Source organism: Amphimedon queenslandica, unplaced genomic scaffold (genome assembly GCF_000090795.2).
Source record: "Amphimedon queenslandica unplaced genomic scaffold, v1.1 AMPQUscaffold_13504, whole genome shotgun sequence".
Lineage (NCBI taxonomy): Eukaryota > Metazoa > Porifera > Demospongiae > Haplosclerida > Niphatidae > Amphimedon > Amphimedon queenslandica.
This window is the reverse complement of record NW_003546260.1, coordinates 352,528-370,027: the sequence shown is the minus strand read 5'-3', so window position 1 is coordinate 370,027 and position 17,500 is coordinate 352,528. Positions and strand designations below refer to the sequence as shown.

The 17,500-nt window shown below is 33.9% G+C and overlaps 3 protein-coding genes and 1 long non-coding RNA gene across 5 annotated transcripts; 2 read left to right on the top strand and 2 right to left on the bottom strand.

The window, feature by feature from the left end:
• Positions 1 to 9,428, top strand: LOC105316667 (protein polybromo-1-like). Its single transcript, XM_020008931.1, has 31 exons — positions 1 to 179; positions 254 to 409; positions 1,331 to 1,420; positions 1,467 to 1,548; positions 1,595 to 1,893; positions 2,028 to 2,195; positions 2,243 to 2,325; positions 2,380 to 2,424; positions 2,467 to 2,590; positions 2,952 to 3,149; positions 3,204 to 3,293; positions 3,648 to 3,797; positions 3,850 to 3,903; positions 3,948 to 4,028; positions 4,073 to 4,162; positions 4,364 to 4,575; positions 4,851 to 5,099; positions 5,142 to 5,226; positions 5,292 to 5,386; positions 5,450 to 5,516; positions 5,567 to 5,740; positions 5,786 to 5,860; positions 5,905 to 6,005; positions 7,315 to 7,462; positions 7,505 to 7,589; positions 7,636 to 7,711; positions 7,759 to 7,931; positions 7,973 to 8,067; positions 8,109 to 8,180; positions 8,226 to 9,082; positions 9,148 to 9,428. Exons 1-31 carry the CDS (start codon positions 51 to 53, stop codon positions 9,362 to 9,364), a joined length of 4,620 nt encoding a protein of 1,539 aa, XP_019864490.1. The 5' UTR covers positions 1 to 50; the 3' UTR covers positions 9,365 to 9,428.
• LOC109593826 (uncharacterized) lies at positions 6,134 to 16,307 on the bottom strand. Of its 2 annotated transcripts, XR_002191171.1 has the most exons (4): positions 15,216 to 16,307; positions 15,007 to 15,090; positions 14,856 to 14,957; positions 6,134 to 6,259 (listed from the first exon to the last, which is right to left on the bottom strand). It is a non-coding gene; the product is annotated as an uncharacterized LOC109593826 (long non-coding RNA). The 2 variants fall into 2 exon arrangements; XR_002191170.1 differs by having other exon boundaries at positions 14,856 to 15,090.
• On the bottom strand, positions 9,313 to 10,147 carry LOC105316646 (coiled-coil domain-containing protein 115-like). The gene is made up of 3 exons (XM_011411710.2): positions 10,016 to 10,147; positions 9,674 to 9,971; positions 9,313 to 9,479 (listed from the first exon to the last, which is right to left on the bottom strand). Exons 1-3 carry the CDS (start codon positions 10,112 to 10,114, stop codon positions 9,370 to 9,372), a joined length of 507 nt encoding a protein of 168 aa, XP_011410012.1. The 5' UTR covers positions 10,115 to 10,147; the 3' UTR covers positions 9,313 to 9,369.
• LOC105316666 (TBC1 domain family member 30-like) lies at positions 10,177 to 13,290 on the top strand. Its single transcript, XM_011411738.2, has 11 exons — positions 10,177 to 10,269; positions 10,312 to 10,476; positions 11,515 to 11,582; positions 11,627 to 11,692; positions 11,741 to 11,854; positions 11,945 to 12,112; positions 12,170 to 12,312; positions 12,365 to 12,512; positions 12,559 to 12,647; positions 12,690 to 12,795; positions 12,857 to 13,290. Exons 1-11 carry the CDS (start codon positions 10,236 to 10,238, stop codon positions 13,238 to 13,240), a joined length of 1,485 nt encoding a protein of 494 aa, XP_011410040.1. The 5' UTR covers positions 10,177 to 10,235; the 3' UTR covers positions 13,241 to 13,290.
• Positions 16,308 to 17,500: the final 1,193 nt, after the last annotated feature.

The following is a 17,500-nucleotide window of genomic DNA, read 5'->3' as shown; positions in this document are numbered from 1 at the left end:
CGCTAACCCGCCCACGTGGCCGCCCATTTTACCAAAATGGCAAATGCATCATGAAAAGAAGGCGGCAAAGTAGTGTGGAGTCAGAGGATCAGCAACCGGGTGTCTTAAAGAAACAGAAAAGAAGAAAAGAGTCTCTTATTTCAGATCCATGGGGTGTACCACCTGAATTATACAGTAAAGTGAGTCAAGTGTTTTGTGTGTTGTTTACATGCATGCATGCATATGTACCATTTTGACTCCTCCTCCTCTACAGACTGAACTCTGCAGCAAGTTGTATGATGCTCTTCGCTCTTTCAAAGGACCAGATAATCAACCGTTGTGTGACTTTGTTGTTCGATTGCCTAATCGTCGGTCAATTCCTGAGTATTACAAAGTTGTCACATACCCAATAGATCTACTCAAAATTCAAGTGAGATGAGCAATTACCATATAGTGGGAAATTTTGGACTGAATTAAGTTGGGTGTTTTGATAGCCATTTTCCAAAATAAAATCCACCATTTTCAGCAATTATACATGTACATGCTCAATGGCACATGGCCATTAATTAAATTTTGCCAGTCTGCAAAATTTAGCGATTTGCCAAATTTAACTCTCTCCAAAATTTCCCGCTACATGGTATTATAGAGCATTTGTGCTGATGTCACGTTTTGATGCCATAATTTCTTTCATATAATGAATTTTTCTTTTACAGCAGTAAAGTTGCTTCTCTATAACATTTTTTGTACAGCTCATGGCAGAAAAGGAGTATAATTTTAGCATTAATAAGCAGAAAAGAAGTTTTGTAGCAATAGTTATAGGAGTAACAAGACACAGCTGTGTTTGGTTTGACTGCTTAAGTAGATTTCTATAAAGCTAAATTTTTGGAGTTGTTGTTTTCTTTGTATTGTTCAATTCAGCTTCAAACTGGTTACCGTATGGCGGGTAAATTTGGAGGGGCTAAATTTTGGTGATTGGCGGATTTCTAATTTGGTGAATTTGTGGCCACGTGCCATTGAGCATGCGTATAATGGCTCAAAATGGCAGATTTTTATTTTGGCGAATGGCTATCAAAACGCCAAATTTGCCAAATTTAATCCCCTCCAAAATTACCCACTATACGGTAATTTACGTTAGAATTGCTAGTGAAGAAAAACCTTAAATTTTGCTGATTTGGGAAAGAGAAAGGCTGTCATTTCTTGACCATGCACTGCATGGCACTATAAAATCATTATAGGCATGCCAGCATGTATATGCATCTACCACCCAGACTGGCAGTGCCTTTGATCTTACAATAACTGTATAATGCATGTCATGATGCATCATGCATTTAATATTTCTTATTTTAAATAGCAAAAATTGAAAACTGATGAATATGACACTGTTCCACTTTTTATTTCTGATATTCAACTTCTCATTGAAAATGCAAAGCTCTTTTATACGGTAAAGTTTCACTGAATTTAATTTTAAAATGTAAAATTGACTTTAGCCCTCTTCTGCTGAGTACAAGAGAGCTTGCTCTTTAGAGAAAGAGTTCCTGAAGGCATTGCAAGATATATCTGTTTATGAAAGTAGTGCAGTTGCTTGTATGTATAATTTTAATTAATTTACATGTAGGTGATATAACTTCACCATTATCTCCTAAAACAGTCTCTCTGAAGCTGTCATCTTTAGGCAAGACTCCTCCTGCATCTTCTGCATGTAAATCTAGTTCTGCAAAGCCTTCATCTGGCTCTGCTCCAACCAGTAGCAAACGATTAAGTAATGCTGGAAAAACAACTCGTTCAAAGGCGTGGCTTGATGATTATTTATCTTCAGATGATCCTATTAAAATATACTTTGCAGATATTTATAGTTATCATGATAGTAATGGTGATTATATTTCCCAGCCTTTCATAGATCTTCCATCTGCAAAGGTAGTGTACATGTGTAATGTTTATCTGCCTAATGTCAGTAATAAAAGTAAAATATTAATAAAGACACTTACATGTACATTGAATGTCTATTTGATATTTGATCATGAGCATTTCAAAATTGATATTTTTATTAGGAGTATCCTGAATATTATCGCATCATTACTGAACCTATTGGGCTAGCTATGATTAAAAGCAATATTGAGTCTGGCCATTATAGGAATTTAAAAGAGATACAAGAAGATTTGCTTCTTATGATAAAGAATGCACAATATTTTAATGAGCCTCTCTCTGACATTCATAAAGTAATGTGTATAAAGTTGTGTATTAGTACATGATGATTAATTTTAAGATGGCTACCACACTTCGTAAAGTTATAATTAATCGTTGTATAGAACTAGAAAGGAAGTATAAAACTGTGGAAAGAACAACAAAGTCTGCATGTTCATTTTGTGTTAACAAACGTGTAATTTTGTTGTTTTTTTGTAGATTACAATCACCTAAAATTATAAAATCAATGGATGATAGTGAAAGGTAACTTTTTCTTTGTCAGGTTTGCATTATTAGTACAACTAGTGAGGACTCCAGTTGCAGTGACAGTGATGCTCCAGAAAGTGAAGATTCAAAGAAGAGACTTTTGCTACACATTAAAAGAGATTCCCTCCAGTTGTCAGAGGATCCTTTTTCTAAAATACTTAAGGTACAATGGATGATCATGGAATTTAACATTGTAGCCTTGTAGTAATGTACTCTACATCCATATTAACTATCAAACAATCCATGAACTGAAAATCTTAGACTATATGATTTTAAGTCTTTGCTATTAACAATAAATGGGCAATATTTGCATGTTGTGTCATTCATTTGTGTGTTAAATTATTTTGCGATTTTAACTGTTCCATTTTATCCCGCTGCAGCTCCCTTTGAAGCTTATCTTAAACATTCATTGCATTTAAATTTTTAGCATTTACTTATACTTATAACTTCTGTTCTGCATTATTATTTCTATAAATTATATTATTTATATTGAAACAATTTTGTAATCAGTTCTCTTACTTTAGTCAAAATCTCCTCCTTCATTGAAGAAAGTTTTACTTGCCCTTTATCGGAAAATAACTCGAGCTACAGATAAAGAAGGACGCGTTATGTCTGAGTTATTCATGAAGCGTCCATCAGCAAAGCTCTATCCAGAATATTACATTGTAATCAAGACACCAATTGATTTCAAAGAAATTTATCGAAAAATAAAGAAAGATATTGTAATTTATACTGTCCATGTACAACGTAGTAAGATTTTTTGTACTTTTTCCTAGTATAAGACATTCTCTGAAATGATGGATGATGTTGACCTACTGGTTAACAATGCTATCACATTTAATGAAGAATATTCACAGATCCATACAGTAAGTTGAATTAACATGCCAGTTTTGTAATTTTTTTGCATGCTGTAAGATATTTCGTAAGTTCTACAAGATATTTTCTACAATCGAATTATTCAGTCATGTTTCATGTATCATTAGCAAATAAGAATACCTTTTATTCAACATTTTGTCCTAAACATGAGTGAGCATGTTTCAAATCGTGTCAGATTTTAGATGCTTTTTACACTTGTTTACATGTACTTTAACAGGCACAAAACAAAGATATGTAAAAAAATGCATAATTCCTCATGTAATATGAGGAGCCTTGTATGTTTCTTTCCATAGTGGTACCATATACATTCTGTACGTAGATACTTATACATGCTCTTTTCATAGGATGCTTTAGCTTTAAAGGCAATTGCAAAAACTGCTGCTGACCAGCTTCAAGCTAATTGGCCACTTCACTTTGCTACTGGTGATAAAAAAGTAGAAGCAGGTCTAACTAATAGGGTTGGAACATTGTTTGCTGTTGTGAAGAATTGTATTGTAAGTTTAGCTTAAAATTCTGCTTCACCTGTTGTTCATTGTGTCCATGCAGGACAGTACTGGACGGAAGTTATGGTTATCATTGAAGGATCCGCCTCAATTTTCTGTGAGCATTAATGCCTTTATTTAAGTAATTATCTGTCCACTTAGAAAGGTGAAGGAGAAGGACACAGTGGCAGTAGGAAAGTAATTGGTCTTGGCACAGTGTCTGAAAGAGTTGACAACAACAGTGTATGTAATTTAGTTGTTTATATTTTGTGATTATTTTTTATTAGTATGGATCAGTTCATGAAGTATTTGGTGATCTTTGTTTGGTTTATGATAGTTATTGTGAGTCAGTTCCATCTCATAGTACTTTATTCAAAGTAAAGTGCATGTACATGTAAAAACTATTCTTTATTGACAGTTTTTGGCCGCACTTAAGATTTTTGATTTTAACATGCATTTACATTTATACTTTTATGTAATTGGCTGTTTTATGTTGGTTTTATTGCATGTCAGCATAGAATCACCAAAATGTACAAGCCACCACTGTGCATCATTATGATTACAGTGTCTATCATTAGGATGCATTATCTTTACATCGTATAACTGTTACCAAGTACAATGAACTGACTGATGAACAACGGAATAAGTATCAGTATCCAAATGCTCCGGAACTGTTAAAGAAACTGCTGAAAGATCTAATGGCAGCTTTAATGGAAGCTCAAGATACTGAAGGACATACTATATCTGAAGTACTTCAGAGTGTAACAGCTACTCTAGATTACAGCGATGAGTAAGATTATTGTTTAAACATTCAAGTTATCACGTTATATGCTAAGATAAGATACATTATTTCAAGAGTATATTCATTATTGGTACGTACATGTACAGGTGTATGCACATGCATGTACAGTAAATGTAATGATATGAGAGCAGTTTGTTTATACCAGTGTTAGTATATGTGTATGCAGCTTCAATTTTTATTGCCTTTGTCTTTTACTTTGTTTTTAAACTGCTCCATTTTACATATAATTTGTTGAATAAACTTATTTTTACTGATCTCTTTAGTGGCAAGTCGAAGCGCATATTATCACTTGAGAAAGTGAATCATTGGATATCACTAGGACGCTATACGCGTCTTGACCAACTTCAGAAAGATTTGTTGTTGCTTTTTCAACAAGCACGTCAGATAGAAGCTGAAATGGACAATGAAGTAGATAAAATTATCATTTCATTAGAGAAAGAGTATGTCAAAACTCGAGACAGAATCTGTAGCTCATTCTTATGGAGTCCAGCATATGAAGAAAGAACTATAAAGTTTTTTTTTTTTTTTATGATTTAGCCTATAGAATTTTATAGGCATATTGATGATGAGGAACAGGAAGAAGATTGTAGATATGACTGCAAGCAAGACGATCAAATGGATTCTAGTGCTCAAACTACTGTTTGTTCTAATTATTACATTTCATATATGCATGTACATGTACATGTATACTATTCTTACCATAGTTGATTCCTCCTCTAAATGAGCGCACTATACAAAAGTTTCTCTTGTTGGGTGAAATTACATATTTTCCTGGAGACTTTGTTTACCTTCCTCCTCGGTAATAGCACACACAGTGACACTAACACTGCTCACCTACTTTACATGTATTTTGTCATCATAGGGAACAGCATTTACCCCCACAGATTGCATTAATTGAATCCTTATGGACTGATAGTCAAGGAATTCCAGTATGACATTTGTTTGTATGATACACATGCATCAATAATTCCATTTGTAGTGGTTTGATGGTTGTTGGTTTTTTCGACCTCATGAAACTTATCACATTGCATCTCGTAAATTTTTCAAGCAAGAGGTTTTTAAAAGTGACTTTTATAGTTCTGGACTGTTGAGCTCAGTTATGGGTAAATGCTATGTCCTTTTTGTCAAGGAATATGTAAAGTTTTTTCCACAAGTTAGTATCAATGTGTGTTTGTGTTGATGGTGTTTGCCCCCACAGGGATTTTCTGAGGAAGATGTGTATGTTTGTGAATCACGATATATGCACAAAGCTAAAAGTATCAAAAGGATCAAAGTATAGTCGTTATTTTGTTGTTTATTAATGCAAATGTGATATAGTTTTGGAATGTACAAGAAAATTCTTATATTAAACTGCTACCACGATCATCACAATGTTCACTGATCAAAGTACCATCAGTTTTTGCAAGTGATGGAGAGAGGTTAGTCATTGTTTTGTTGCATGTAGTGCACTAGGAAGGGATCACTTAAGAAAATATGGAAATCTGATAAACTTAATAAATGAAGATGGATAGTATTTTTAATCTATTTTGTACATACAATATGCATGTACAATGTTACATGCATGATTAAACTTTGTCTTTTTTTAATTTTGGGCCCAATTCTTGTTGGTAGATTATTTGCTGGTAGAAATTGTCTTCCAGTCCTTACAGGTCTGACCCTTTATCCTAGTTCACTATAAAAAGCAAAATGAATGTCAAATAAAAAAAGAAATACACTGTATAAGTTTGTATTATCCATGTAGTTTATTAGAAAACTATTTTAATTCTACTTAACTGGGTTATTGTGGATACTGCGCATTATAGATTCAAGTTTGACTGATTCTATGAAAGTTATGAGCACCTTATTCATGTTTTAAATGTGACTTATTGCAATTGGCAATATTGAAAAAAAGGGATATTATTGGTTATCATGATTATTGTAAATGTAATCATTGATTACAATTACTTGAACATAAGAACAAAATTGATTTTCTTGTAATGTTACATTGTACTTTAACAACAATTATTTGATGATTAGAAAAGGCTGATCTCATTGAAGCCCATCACATAACAATTTTGTTCCTAGAACACAGTATTGAGGCAGAGTTTTAAATTTTGGCAAATTTGGCGAATTGAGATTTGTTTCCTTTCCAGTTTAATCAGGCTCTGTAACAGCATGTACATGGTTAAAATTTTGCCCCAGTTTTACCTCCAAACCTGTTTCAGATTCAGTTTGCCAAATTTTTCAGTTCAAATTTTCTAGCTATAATTATACTGTATTGCCATAACTAATCATAATAATTAGTTTAAAATAATTCCTAAAGTTGTTTTCACTATCTTCCAAGCATACATGTAGCTAGGCTCTAATTAAGACTTTAGAGTATTGAAACTCTACATGTACCTTATATCACTTCTAGGAAAGTCTTTTGACAGTATTTTCTGTTAAAAGCTCTAAACTTTGTCCTATTTAAAGCTGCGATTTTGTTTGATGTAGCCACTACCACTTTACATAAACGGTTGGGGCTGGTTGGTTGCTAAAACGTCCTCATTGTTATTCATTAAATACAAAATTTACGGAATTTAAGTGTGACATGGTGAAAACAATCTTTGGAATGTTTGCCTCCTGTGTGTAAAAATTTGTAATGATGCAATTATCATTAAGAAATACCATGATACCAGTATGTGTATTGGTTATCACTAGGTGTGATAATTGTTTAAAAAATTGTTATTACTTGTATTTTTTTACTAGTTTATTAAAGCAAAGTGACAAGGATAAGGTGCAGAGCCATGCCGATGAAACACTTGATGAGACTAAGGGTAGTGCTAGTATGGAGGGTGACAGTGAAGCTAATTCTAGTGGAGATTCTCTTGAAACTTCATTTTTTCGAGAACTAAAGGTTAGCCAATACAGTATCTCATTAAAAGGATTTTGTTTGCAGGATGTTAAAGCTTCTGTCACTAATCCGGAAGAAAACTGTACCTATTATGAACAGTATTGCATTGACGAAAAAGTATTTAAACTCGGTCAGTTTAGATATGTCTTTATAATGAAGTACATTGTTGATTGTAGGTGACTTTGTATATGTTCGTTCTGACCAAGATTTACCATTTATTGCTCGTATTGATCAAATGTGGACTGATTCAAAGTCAGAATGTATTTACACTACAATTTTATTATTTTGATTATCATTAGTGATGACCCATGGTTTCGTGGGCCTTGGTTTTTAAGAGTGGAAGAAGTACAGCACTTACCTTCCCGCATGTTTTATGAAAGAGAGCTCTTTATGAGTAATATACAGGATTCTAACCCAATGAGAAGTATTATAAGGAAATGTGGTGTCTTGTATCCTAGTGACTACACCAAATGTAAGTTGAGCTTTATTTTATATTTTTAATTCCTTATGAAGGGAGGCCAGCTGAGATTCCTGAAGCTGATGTTTACATTTGTGAATCAAGGTATAATGAAGAAGAGAAGCTAGTGAAAAAAATGAGAATGCTTAAAGTGAGATAATAATTGTAACGTTGTTTCTAATATTCTTGTAGCATTTTGATCTTAGCAGTTCAGTATTACATGATGAAAAATACTATCTTTCAGAAGATGTGTTTCTTTGGAAGGTAAATTGTATTTCTTGTAATTACTTTGTATAATATGCCCTGTAGTGTCATTCTCCAAAGTTGTATCCTACGATTCCTGCTGTCATTCCTGTTGCTACTCCTCCTGCTCCTCCTCCTCCTGCTCCTACTCCTCCAGTTAGTTCAACACCACCTGTTGTACCAATCCCTCAGATTAAAACTCCTGTTATTGCCGTCCCTACACCTGGTGGTCATGTAACACTTTCTTTGCAGCAACTGCAATCACTTCTTGCAGTTAATCAGGCAAAAGCTTTGCATCAGCAACCAGCAACAACTACTCTAGCTTATCCATGCATGTGGAATGGCTGTCAAGAATCATTTGATGACACTGCTGAACTTGGTTCACATATCATTCGATCTAACCACATCTCTCCTGAACCTGATGGAAATTACTACTGCTATTGGTCTAATTGCCCTCGAAACAAATCCCAAGCTAAACCTTTTGATTCACTGCAAAAGATTACTCGTCATGTCAAAGAAGTGCATTTGTTGCGAATTCACACACAACAAGCCCCTGTGTTAAAGTCTCTCCCACGATCTACTATTTCTACTCCATTACTAAAAGATTCTGTTACTACAAGCACGCAAGCATTGCAACCATCAATACCTATTACACCAGTTAATGTAACTCCAATTAATGCTGCCACTCAAATTACTCCTTTTCATGAGTCTGTTAGCTCTACTCCTCAGAATAACATCATTACAACACCTGTTCCTGTTACTCCTACTCTCATGATCACTCCTCAGCAAACCACTACCGTTACAAGCACTGGCACTACTGATGCTGTTGTTCAAGCTGACCCACAGAGTGACTCACCTCCCTCTATATTTGTGGCACCACCCACCAAAAAGAAGCCGATATATCATTCTAAACTGTATCTTAAGTAAGTACACGTGTCTGTAATCATTACACATACATTGTATTACCATTTTATTCACTTTTATGCAGTCACATTGAACGCATGAGAAATAATGAAAGCACTATCAGTCCTATGCCTCCAGCAAGACCACTTCCATTATCAACTAGTCAAGAAATAATATCCCAATGGATTGATCCAAGTGCCATACCACAAGGATTAACACCAACTGAAGCATTGCACAAACTGTATTATCATATGATTAGTGACTCTATAAACATCAATAATTGGCTTGACAATGTTCAATAAAGCAGTTATTGTTCTGACATTGATGCTATAACTTCAATTTCTTTATTAGAGAGTTTCCTTTGAAGTTCAATTATCTTTGCCTGTGTGTTTGCTAGTTCAACAGCGATCTCGATGCCTATTATAATAATAAAAGTATTGTATAATAGGAAATGTGAATGATGAATTATATGGGTGATTGGTGGTTTTAATAACTGCCCAAGGTGCATTATGTACATTTAGTACATTGACATTTAATGTAATTCTTGGTCCCAAATTACAGTTTTTTTGTCTGGAGTGAGTGAATTATTAGTAGTGTAGATAATCCATTACTTTTTTTGAAGTGTTGCTGGGACATTCTCAATGATTGTGGTGGTAAACCAGAGAACCAACACAAAGGGTCTGCTTTTCCTAATCGATTTTCAGTCTTTTCTTTTTTACTACTTCCTCTACGCTTTCTCACATCTAACTCATCATTGTTTTCACAATCTTCAGTCATGGGGGCTATATGCAACTGGCCATCATCACTTACATCCAAGCCCACTACAGGAGCCATATTGTTTGGATATTGCAAAGACCCAACTGCTGATACACCCAAGTTATACCTTGCCTTTGATAGTTGAATATAACCCTTTGAAGTATAAAATAATAATTTAGCAACAAAAAAATACTTACTTCACTCACTAACTGGTCATACTGCTTTCTTAAATCTCCAAGCATTGAAAGACATGTAAATAATTCACATAAAATGGCATCCTTTTCTTCATCAGCCATTTTTGGTAGGTGGAGTTTAGAAAAGAATAGTCCCTCCCTCCCTGCTTATATCCAGAAGACCACAATGGATTGTCTCCTCTACCTTTTCAGATGAATCATGTGAAGAACCACTGTAGGAGATATGGATCTGAACAAGGAGACACTACATAAATTAGGTATTAGCTCTAGGTTATTCTGTCCTAAGTTTGATCTTTTAGATTTGTCCCGATTGAGTGCCATTGTCTTTCAGTTGCAATCAGATATTGGTAAAGCTTCGAGGCAGTTAGTTCATTGTTTAGTGGAAAAAGATGAAAAATTAAGATTACTGGCTGAGAAAGAGGATCGTGTTACTTTGTTGTTAATAAATTATGCATCTCAAAATGGTAAATATAATTATGACAATTTTTGTAGCCAAAAAATAATGTTAGGCAAAAAATGTTTTAAAAAAATAATTTGATTTTGTGTATGGAATGAATTGCGCAGTCTCACCCTACCCCTTTGAAACTATGAGTTGGGTTGAGTTTCACAGTACTATCAAGGTCTTTCTTTTTTACATAAAATGTGCCCTCTCTTTGTTTTAAATTGAAGAAGCTAGTTAAAATTAGGGGCTAACTGTGTTGACATTTGAATCTTCTCTTGTGTTTCAGAACATTTGAATGCTCAAGTTTTAAAATCAAATGCAATTTTCAGAAGGCCTGTTGCCTTGTTACAAATTTTGATACAATTATTTATCTTATTTTAGCCAATAGTACACTTGCTCTAGCAGCACTACTAACATTTGGCAATATATTTAAATATTTCAATCAAACAGTTTGTATGAACCAAATGATTCAAACATTTTGTTCGTTTTAGTAATAGAATGTTCAAAAGTAAATTTTTTGTCCCATTTCTAGTTAAGATTGCATACATCATATCACATTAGCTTAATGTACTACAGATATAGAATGCGAGTAAGACACTGTACAGATCTAGTGTGAGCCTACACCTTTTCTCTCACATTGGGATGGTTCTGGCTATACAGTTAATTTATTTGATTTACTTTTTGCAAGACAAAATTACTGGCTTGATAAAATGTATAATTTTGTGTGTGGTTGGTAGAAACTTAATTTTTTAGATTTATTCCATCACTAGCTGCATTAATTATCGTATAGATGGAAAATTTTGTGGGAATTTAATTTTGCGCTTTGTGTTTTAAAAATAAACGCATAATTAAAAATCGTAAAATTAAAATCACGTGGGCTCGATGGGCGTGTATCATTAGCATCGTGTGTACGTGTGTGGGTGTGGTCAAGACAACGTGGCCAAATCGCATAATTTTAATTCGCAAAATTAAAAAACATTCAAAATTTATTGAAAACGCAAAATTAAATTGCTGCAAAATTTTCCGTCTATACGGTATTCCACTTTCAATATACATGTAGGCCTTGATACAAACTTAAATTTTAAAATATCTGCTCCTAGTAGCTTCAGTGAATCTGCTTACAAAAAGGTTAGTATTTAGTCATTAATTGGTAATGATTCCTTTTGTGGTAGTGGCTACAAGCATGGGCTGTTGTATCGAGAATAAAGCGTGGCATACCAAAACCTTTTAGGAAGAGAGTGAGTGATTGATAACAATGAACAACCATAACATTTATTTATGGTTAGGTTTGGAATGTTATCACAACCCATAGCATTCGGTCACTAAATATAAACTTTGCGGTATTGTTTAGGGAGGATAGAAGTGCTAAAGACCAGGAGTGGTTGAGGCTTATCAACAAGGTGAGAGATAAATAATAATTATTGCTACAAAATGCATTACCTGGAGAGCATTATTTTTGTGCACAATTAGAATTTTATCACAAACAATAGGTATCTTCGTCTAAATTGAAATCAAAGTATGTTACATGCAAATCAGTGGAACGTATATTGCTTGCTTATTCTCGTCATAACCTTTCTGCTGAATTTACCTCTGAGCTATTCATATTGTCTTCTCTGATACTCAAGATCACCCAAGGAAATGAGTTAATTGCTGTAAAGGTACAGTAATAATTATGAATATCTTCCTACTGAAATGCACCATCATATAATTTACAGGTATTAATATGTCTGATGGACATTATGTTACCTCCAGCATATTTCACACAAGAACTACGTACTTTACATGTTGAGTTAGTGGTATTAAATGACTTGCTTTCATACTTCTTTCCAAAGTTGTCTTCTCATTTACATCAGCTTCAGTATGTACACATGGATTGTACTTTAATAGCTATAGTATATGATTATTTTTAGGGCTGCTAATTCTTCCCGTGTGTGTAAATCATATTCATCAAGCCATCCTCCAACTTTTAAAGACTCATTAGCATTTGAACCACCATTAACCAATATCTTTGTATTACGATGGTTTCTCAATATGTTTACAAACACTCTGTCATGGAAAGTAAAGATCTTTTTACAATTTTAATCACTGTAACCTATTTTTCAAGGCTTTGCGTCGCCTTTTTGATGCTGTTATTGTTTGTGGAGCAGATATGTTCCTTTATGCTGCAGTTTCAATATGGGGTGCTTTTGAAAAGTATCACAAAATTAAGTTTAATTATTATTGATTTCTTATTAGAGAGCTATTGGCAGTAGATAATGTGTCTGACTATTATGAAAAGGTGGAAGAACTAGAAGATAGATTAAAGAATACAAAATTATTGTCTTCTACAGAATTCATTCAGGTAAGTGGTCATTGACTGTTATTTATCATACAACTTGACAGTTTACTCTTTAATTTTATAGATGGTTTATTGTGCACATGAAATAGCTCAAAGTAATCCTGAAATACCATCTATCGATGAACTAAGACACAAAAACACTCCCTTGTCTCCTCAGCCTGTAGCTGTGCAGAAGATATCTTGTCCTTCACCCTCTCAAGATGAACTGATTCAGTTAGATAGCACTAAAGTGACTAAAACATTAGAACTCAATATTGTGACATCTCCTTCTCAAGCAGTAATAGCTGCCAAAGCAGAATGTCCACAGACTATTAAAAAGACTTATTTATATGCAAATGCTTATGCTGCAGACATACCAAATGATGTACTAGCACTGTATTCTTTAAACATTTCTGAGCCACACTTTAATATGCTCAGAGAAGGAACATTATATACTATTGATATGTAAATAATTATTTTACAATTTTTACACTTGAAAAGCAAATTTAAGTCCAACAATAATACGATCACGCCAGACATTCTCGGCATGAGTAACATTCAATGACACTTTATCTTTACATTGATCATAATAATACATTAAATTCTGTATCCCATTTTCTTTTTCAGACTCTTTAAACAATTCAGACATTTCACGAATAAGCTCTTTGTTGTCACCTTCACCATCTCCTGAATCAATGTACAATTTGCATTTACTATGATGCTTCTTCTTAAATGCAGTGAAAGCACTTTCATTCTTACTGTCAATGAACCAGAAAGCAGGTGAAATGCACACCGCACAAGAAAAAGTATCTGGAAAAGAAAGTTGTAGTAAAAAAGCCAAGAGACCACCAAGTGAGGCACCAAGTATGTAGGTATGGGAGGAATCTGATAATGTCCTGTAATTATCATCAATTTTAGGCTTTATAACTTGCAAAAGATACTGCACAAATGGTTCATCTTCAAGTGCAAAAAAATCTCGTGCAGTGTACTCCCTTTGTCTGTTCCCGATGCATAAATAATCTGAATTAGGAATAGCAACTAGTATAAATTCAGGAAGAACTTCATTGGACCACCAATCATCTAGCTTTTGATCTAAATACCACCCACCAAATGGTAATCCATCGTTAGTAGAAAACAGATTCTGCCCATCAAGTGCGTACAATACTGGATACCTTTTGGAAGGTGTACTGTAGTACGAATAAGGCAAATAAACAAATAATGGCCTTTGAAGGATGCCAAAACTAGCTATGTCAGAAGGCAAAGGAAACCATTCACTAATTAGCTCCCTACCGCACCAATCAGGGCGACCATATGAGCGTTCCAGTATTCCAATGTTATTTCTCATACCATAAACATTTGGATCCATATGGACAAACATGATAGAATTTCCGAAAGGGCCACTAACGTGCGGGTTGGCTTCATCTCTTTCATATATCCCATCTACAAAAAATTTGTAGTGATAATATCCCTCACTTAATAACAGGACAAGGCGATAGCAGCCATCTTTAAATTGCATACGATGCTTTTCAGTTGATTTCCAGCCATTAAAATCACCATGAAGAAAAACTTCCTTTTTTGCATACGATTCACAAATGAATTGCACAGGAAACCAAAACTCATCCTTGAAACTCCACTCATTTCTCGATTCACTTGCTTCCATCTTAGCTTAGCCAGATTCAGCCCTACCCCTAAGCAGGTGTGGCTAGGCTGTTTTTTATTATTAATGAGCCCGCCCACGCTAGTTTATTTTGAACTTTTGGAACCCTTTGAGCGCACATTTAAGACCACTCCACCACACTTTTTACATGCTACTAAACATTTTAAGAAATTAAAACTTGATTCTGATATTGCAGTGCTCGATGTTTAAAGATTCCTTAGTTTTATGATTTGGAGCCTTTTGGGACTCTAATGGAAACACTAATGCTATTAGGCTTGCATGTTATTATTTCTAAGATATTTTTGTGCCACTAAACTATTATAATTGTTGTGTCTTTTACTTAGTGATGGGTATAGGCTTAACTTGAGCATGCCAAAAACTATTAGAAGTTAAAATAGAAGAGAAGCAATAATCTTAGTGTCAATACCTTTACACCTTCTAATTCCAAGTTATAATCAGTCCCTTACTCCTTCACTTCCACTATCAAAACATGATGATACACAGCCTATCATTCAGACTAAACCACTGCCTGCAGAAAACTTAGCACGTTACTAAATGCCAGGAGTTTATACTCTAACCTCACTGGAATGGTGCCTAGTAATTGGACGACTTCATTCTTAATTTCAAGTTCTCATTCATCTTTTCATCAACAAAACTACACACTAAAAATTCAAAGCTGCATAAAATTAATGGAAGTGCACCCTATAGAGAGTGTTCGAATTGAGACTATACATTACTGTAACAATATTGCATTTATTACATGTAGAAATGAAGGCATGCAGTTTACCTAGTGGATATTGGTCAACAGAAGTATATTCAATATCTTGAATCTGTCTACAGATTAATAAATAAAATAAAATGAGTACCGGTATTATAAATATATAAGTAAATAAATAAATAAGGTCTTACTAGTAATGTGACTGTGCAAAATGTGTTAGATGATCACTGTAGCAGTTTATTATATGCATGCTGTAGTACAAATTGGTACCAATTAATGTAAGTGATGTGGATATTGTCAATGTAACTTACACATGTACCAGGTAACTTATAGTAATGATAGTATAACATCGGTATAGTAGCAATAGTATCTTTAAAAACTTTAAGTTAAAGTCTAGGATTAGCAATTGTGTGAATATTTTAATTACAATTGTGTACATGCACCAATACTATTACTGTTAAGAATAAGGTAGAGTAAAAATCTAATTTTGATCTGAATCAGCTTAAACTTTTTACAAAATTTGATAAAACTATTAAGAAGATCTGACTATAGGGAACAATTATTCAATTTAGCATTGTCATGAGCTTGCCCTGTTCAACTGAATTTCCATTTACCCCTCTCTTTCCCCTCTTGAATATCAGCCACTGTATTTCTGTATCATCTACATTTTCAATTTTTCATGATTTAGATTAGAACCTATGTGTCCCTGGTGCCTGTGGTGTATCAGTGAATTTTTGATCTGTACAATACCCAATACTAATCCTACCATTACTTTTATTATGGTTGAAATTTTGTACAACAGTTTGATAGGGGTGACATTTGTTCATTCCACTTCATGTGTCACACAATACATTGACACTAAATACTCTCTTCCCTTTAATGCATTCTATTTCATCTGTGCATGATTCTCTAATAAAGTTAATACATACTTCCCTCTGTGAAGTTAATTATAAAGGTACCATACATTCATTAAAATGATTGCGAAGGCATATGAACATACCTCTGCAAGTGTTACTGTTTCAGTGACTTTCTTGATAACATTCGAATTATTGCCTTCAAGTAACATAGTAATATAAAATATAAGTTTACTAGAATCATTCATCTGAGTGAAGAAACAATAACAAACTCGAGAAGCAAAAGCTTAATGAGACAATACTTACTTTTACAAGATCATTGAAAGATAGTACACTCTGCAACTCAAAATTCTCTTCAAGAAATTTTTTCCAAACTAGATCTACATGTATCATAATTGCAGGACATGCATCATTTCACTTACATGCACATGTGATACTGGATATAATGGAACTCTGTGTGAGGGTAACATCAATGACTGCATGCCTAATCCATGTAAAAATGGAGGAAACAGCACTGTAAGCTTGCATAATTATGTTGCTACTTTGCTAAGTAAAATTTATGATCTTTTTTAGGATAGGATTAATTGATTCATTCATTAATTCACTAATTATGATATTACTTTAAGCCAACTATTATTTGTGTCTACTGATTTTAGCGAAATCAGCAAAAGTCATGTTTAGCGTTACTAATTTTAGCATTTTTAACCAAATTAACTATAAATAATAACCATTGTAATGAATAATAATTATTTTGGTGTCTATTTAATTTAGCGATTTAAAGCTCTCTTGCTAATATAGCTAAATTTAGTAGACGCTAAAAATAGTAGGCTTAAGGCACATGTACCTTAATTATTAATACAAACATGCACAAACACTGCAGATGGTTACCAAAGTACTTATTATATCGAATACCAGGCCTCTGATACTAAATCCTGGTATCAAGTAGAGTGCTGGCAAAAAACTAAGCATACCCACTTTGATGTCATAATGAAGCACTATGGTGCAATGGACTCGCCTGCTGGAATTCACTTGAGTGATATGTATTACTTGTACTGTTGTGATATTTTAAGCAATTTGAAAAAAATTATTATTATGGACTGCATAGTTATAATGATAATTAAAATAAGCTATGGGTGTCGTCAACAACTAACTAAATCATGTCACATGGGTAGGAGAAAGAAGAAAAGCTGAAATTTATTTTAGCATCTGAAGCTCTATTCCAAGCAGTGGCGTAGCTACACTAGGGCCTACTGGGGCCAGGCCCCAGTTGCTATAATTTGTGCCCTGGTAGGCCCCTGTGGCTTACTTAAACTATTACAGAGAAAAACAAGCTCAAAAAGCTGTAGTCCATGGGGCAGCAGTCTAGGAAGCCATTTTAACAATTATGGTTACATTATTAAACTAAAATTAAAAATTATTAGTACTCAGAGATGGAAAATACCCTCGAAAATACCATAGATAATAGAGTAAAATGAAAGGGATTGGAAACGGTGCGTGGGC

Coding starts and splice junctions, on each gene's coding strand:
- LOC105316667 (XM_020008931.1), top strand. CDS start 51: ATGAAAAGAAGGCGGCAAAGTAGTGTGGAGTCAGAGGATCAGCAACCG. Junction 4,163..4,363: donor CTCATAGTACTTTATTCAAA/GTAAAGTGCATG, acceptor GTCTATCATTAG/GATGCATTATCTTTACATCG. Junction 5,741..5,785: donor ATGTAAAGTTTTTTCCACAA/GTTAGTATCAAT, acceptor TTGCCCCCACAG/GGATTTTCTGAGGAAGATGT.
- LOC105316646 (XM_011411710.2), bottom strand. CDS start 10,114: ATGGCTGATGAAGAAAAGGATGCCATTTTATGTGAATTATTTACATGT. Junction 9,972..10,015: donor ATGACCAGTTAGTGAGTGAA/GTAAGTATTTTT, acceptor TATACTTCAAAG/GGTTATATTCAACTATCAAA. Junction 9,480..9,673: donor CCAGCAACACTTCAAAAAAA/GTAATGGATTAT, acceptor TTATTATAATAG/GCATCGAGATCGCTGTTGAA.
- LOC105316666 (XM_011411738.2), top strand. CDS start 10,236: ATGGATCTGAACAAGGAGACACTACATAAATTAG. Junction 10,270..10,311: donor GGAGACACTACATAAATTAG/GTATTAGCTCTA, acceptor TTGATCTTTTAG/ATTTGTCCCGATTGAGTGCC. Junction 10,477..11,514: donor AAATTATGCATCTCAAAATG/GTAAATATAATT, acceptor ATATACATGTAG/GCCTTGATACAAACTTAAAT.